Source organism: Arachis ipaensis, chromosome B5 (assembly GCF_059453495.1).
Source record: "Arachis ipaensis isolate K30076 ecotype BB chromosome B5, ASM5945349v1, whole genome shotgun sequence".
NCBI classification, from domain to species: Eukaryota; Viridiplantae; Streptophyta; class Magnoliopsida; order Fabales; family Fabaceae; genus Arachis; species Arachis ipaensis.
The window spans coordinates 74604054-74608639 of NC_142440.1; the positions used below are offsets into that span (position 1 = coordinate 74604054).

General features: G+C 34.8%; 1 protein-coding gene across 1 annotated transcript; it reads right to left on the reverse strand.

Moving 5' to 3' along the window:
* Window positions 1-576: 576 nt before the first annotated feature.
* Window positions 577-969, reverse strand: LOC148564646 (uncharacterized). The gene has a single exon (XM_088487066.1). The coding sequence runs from the start codon at window positions 967-969 to the stop codon at window positions 577-579; it is 393 nt and encodes a 130-aa protein (XP_088343192.1).
* Between the last annotated feature and the right edge of the window lie 3617 nt (window positions 970-4586).

Below are 4586 nucleotides of genomic sequence, written 5' to 3' on the forward strand. Positions count from 1 at the left end.
AAGAAGCGCTTGTTGGGAGGCAACCCAACCATAATTATAGTATTCCTATTTTTAGTTATTTCTATTCGAGTTATCTTAACTTATTTTCAGAATTATTTCCTTTTTAGAGTTTGTGATCATGTGCAGTAGAACAGAGACAGAAACATTTCGAGATGGAAATAGCAAACCCTGGAGTAGACCCTTTTGCTGGTGTTGAATGCCAAACAAGGAGGCAGGAGAAGCGTTCAATGTCCCATATGGGTAAAAAAGCTGGCGTTGAATGCCACATAAGGAGAAGTGTGGGCGTTCAACGCCCAAGAGGGAGTAGCTTGCTGGTTTTGAACGCTAGAATGGGACCATTTTGGGCATTCAACGCCCTATAAAGAGCAGAGACCTAGCGTTGAACGCCAGGAAGAGAGACCCTAATGGGTGTTCAACGCCCTACATGGAGCAAGAAGCTGTCATTGAACAACCGCCAGGGAGCAAAGGCTGGGCATTCAACGCCCACAATGGAGCAAGAAGCTAGCGTTGAACGCCAACCAGGGAGCAGAGGCTGGGCGTTCAAACGCCCACATAGGGGCAGGGAATTCGAATTTCCTAGCCTCTCAGGATTAGTGGGTCCCACAGAATCTCCACTCTGTCTCTCAAGCATGGGTTTAAATACATAGGGAGTGATTCATCAGGTGCCTCCTTCAAGTTTGGATCTCTAGCATTAACCTTTATGCATTCCTCTTCTTGAGTGGGCTCGTGCAGGGTCTTGAAGACATGAAATGCTAGGTGCTCATCATGCACTCTTAGCAACAATTCCCCTTTCTCAACATCTATTAATGCTCTTCCCGTAGCTAAGAAAGGCCTCCCCAGAATGATGGGAGTGCTAGAGTCCTCCTCCATGTCTAAGATGACAAAGTTAGCTGGGAGAAAAAATTTCTCTACTCTTACCAGCACATTCTCCACGACTCCAAGTGCTTGCTTAATGGATTTGTCATCCATTTGGAGAGCTATCTAAGTGGATTTCAGTTCAAGAATTTGGAGCTTCTTCATCAAGGATAGAGGCATAAGATTTATGCTTGCACCAAGGTCACAAAATGCTCTCTCAATTATCATGTTGCCTATGGTGCAGGGGATATGAAAGCTCCCTGGATCCTTCCTCTTCCTTGGCAAGTCTCTCTAGAGAATAGCACTACACTCCATTGTCATCTCAACAATTTGTCCTTCTTTCAAGGACCTTTTCTTTGTTAGCACTTCCTTTATAAATTTAGCATATAGTGGCATCTGTTCAAGTGCTTTTACAAAAGGAATATTGATGTGGAGTATCTTGAATATTTCCAGGAATTTGGAGTATTCCTTTTCCTTGTTTTCCTTTTGAACCTTTGAGGATATGGAAGTTTGTGGACATATGGCTTCACCTCTTCCTTCTTCTCTTGTGGCTGTGGTTCAAGGATGTTCTTGTCATCCTTTGAGATTTGTGAATCTTCAGTCTTGTGATCCTCCTCACTTTTCTCCTCTATCTTTTCTTTTGAAACTTCTCTGTCGTGCTCTTCCTGAACTACAAGAAAAATATCCATTCAGGTACACTTGAAAAGTGTAGCCAAAAGTAAAAAAAAATGATGTCTTAGGCTACGGCTACGCTTTCTGGGCTACGGCTACGTTTTTTGGGGTGATTCCTATTCGGCCGTTGCCTATTCTCAAAGGCTACGCTTTTCTGCACCAAGGGCTATGCTTTTGGCATTTGGGAATAGGGTGCGCTTATCAAGTGATGCTGTCCAGGACCAAAGGCTACGCTTTTCAGCTTCCATTTTTACCAGAATAGGCTACGCTTTTCAACGCTACTGCATCACTTGTAAAACGTAGCCACATTGTATACCATAGCTACTCTATATAAGTGTAGCCCTAGGTCCCTTATTATTATTTTTTTTTAATTTTCTGTATAACCATAGCTACTCTATATAAGTGTAGCCTTAGGTCTCTCATTATTTTTTTATTTTTTTAAATTTTCTATATATATATATATATATATATATATATATATATATATATATATATATATATATAATATTCTAATAATTTTTTATACAACATAATATTTAATAATATTATGACATATATAATTTTATATTTTTAATTAAATGAGTTAAACATTATAAAATAAAATTAAACACATAATTATACTAAATAATTTTTTTAAATAATAAAAATTATCCTTACACAATTCAAAGACATAATCTTAAGAAGCAATTAACAATCAAAATATAACTTAAGATAATTTAAGTCACATGAAACTTGTATCACATATCAATTAAAATGCAAAGTTTGCACTCTATATCCGAAAAGAATTTAACAAACAGAAAATCGTTAATCTTCTAATCTTGGCATAATGACTAAAAAATATTCTGAAACGCTTTCAAATTCTTCTCAAACACATCTTTTTCATGCTGATCTTCATCACCATCAAGAAAACTCTTGGCCTTAACAATTGTATCAGTATTCATTCCCTTGTTCATTCCCAGCAAGAACTAATTTCCAAGCAGTTACTGCCCTGCTTACAGCTGCAGATTATCATAATTCAAAAAGAGAAGCATGTATGGATTTTGCATACTGATTCACCACCATACGCAATCAATACAAGATTATGTTGAAGGAAATGACCGGGCTACTTACAAATATTCTTTTGACCATTCTCGCGACACATGAAGAAAACAAAATCATAAAACCAAATGAATTCTGAAAAGTCTGCCTGGCAAGAGCAACAAATGAAGCACATGTTCCAATTGAAAGTATCAGATTAAAGATTAAAAATACAAAAAAACAAACTTGTTGCTTTTTTATTATTCTCATTAAAGCTGAATGCTAAATTCACAAAATCATGCCAATCAGCTTAATTTCTAGTGCAAAAGGAGAAAACGGCGTTGTTTCAAAGAGTAAAGTGAGAATCATCAACCTAAATTGTAAAATTAAAAATGAATTGAGACAGATATATCAATTTTACACCAATATCTCAAATGTAAAAGGAAAAACCATAAAGTAAATAAAATTGTGCTCTTTCCACTGTTATTTAATCATGTCACTCAATCAAACACAATACAACAAAAAAAAAACAAAAAAAAAAAATTTTTGGGGGTACCAATAATGGTAGGAAAAACCATGGAAGTTGGAAAACAACATAACTAAGGGTAAATCAAATAAACAAAGAAAGAAAAGAAAAGAACATTGCTCACAAAAGCTAAACAGAATTGAGGTTGTATTATTGAAAAGATATATGTATAGTTAACTAGTCTATTATATATAAAAAGGGGACAAAAGAAATCCTAATATATTATTATTTATTTTAAATAGGAATCCTAAAGTGTACTTTGGTTTTGGTTTTGCAACTGCGTTCTAAGAATTTAATTTTATATGATTTTTTAAAAACTGGCTACTGATTTAGTACACTTCAGAAAAATAGCAAGCAGTAACCAATTTAGAAAAATCATATAAAATCCATCTTTGGTTGGATTCTCCTAAATTTTGGTGTGGTTGAACCAGACTTACCCATCTTTCATTCAGTTCAAGTCCCAGATCATTTTCACTTCTCTAGAAAAAGTTATGCCTCTCGAAATATGGTTTTGTTTTAAGGAAAGGGTGCTGTCGCAGCAGTGAACAGCCCTGCTTCCAGAAGACACAACTTTCTCTATAAAATTTTAATTGTCTTGAAATTTGGACATAAAATACTAGACATCCTAATATTTCATTCTTCTTTGGTCTCACCCCCAAATATTTTCAGAGTATTGAGATATGTGGTTTTGAAGTTGCTGTTTCAGAATTCGTACAACATTATTTCTGCAGAAAATGACAATTTTCTAAAAATCATATCTCCCAAACCACACATCGAAAAATTCTGAACTTTTAGGAAAATAATCTAGACATATTAAGGTTTTATAGAAAAATAATTTCACTCATTTTTAGTGGCTATATTGCTCCCAATTTTGTTCACAAATTTCTGCCCGAAACTGCATAATTCTGCAACATGTAACCTCGGGTTTTGAGAGGTCAAAAATTGATTCCTAACTTTTCACTCACTCTAACCTTGCATTCTAACTTTCTTTTACCTATTGTAACTTGTTGAAAAGATTAAATCAGCCCCAAGTGCTCAGGATTAATAAATCACCATTTTTTTTGTCACTTTTCACATTTAAGCATACTCATGAAATCAACAATTTCTGCATTACTCAACATAGCAATCCAGCCACAAATCACTCAAACAATTCACATATATTATCGTCAATTTACTGCATTATATATAACAAATAGATCAGCATCATCTCAAATAATCATTAGCATGTATCATCAATTAATTCAATCATGAAACTTGGCTTTTAGCCTTTCAACAAATTCTGCACTCTAACAAACTTGGATTTTACATGTATAAGCCTATTGCGCATTCCATCAAACAACTCAACTGCAAAATCACCTGAAGGAGCACACAATCAAAAAGCTCATAAATCAAACCAGCAACATTATTAACAAAACGCGCAGGCTTCCTATCTCTATCTCAGCATGCATATTTCTTACCATAACAAAACATATCATCCAACATTCAAAAACAAAAACAAGTATTTATATAGATAACC

Bases quoted from the DNA above. Each gene is read 5' to 3' on its own strand.
- LOC148564646 (XM_088487066.1), bottom strand. From the start codon at position 969: ATGGATGACAAATCCATTAAGCAAGCACTTGGAGTCGTGGAGAATGTG.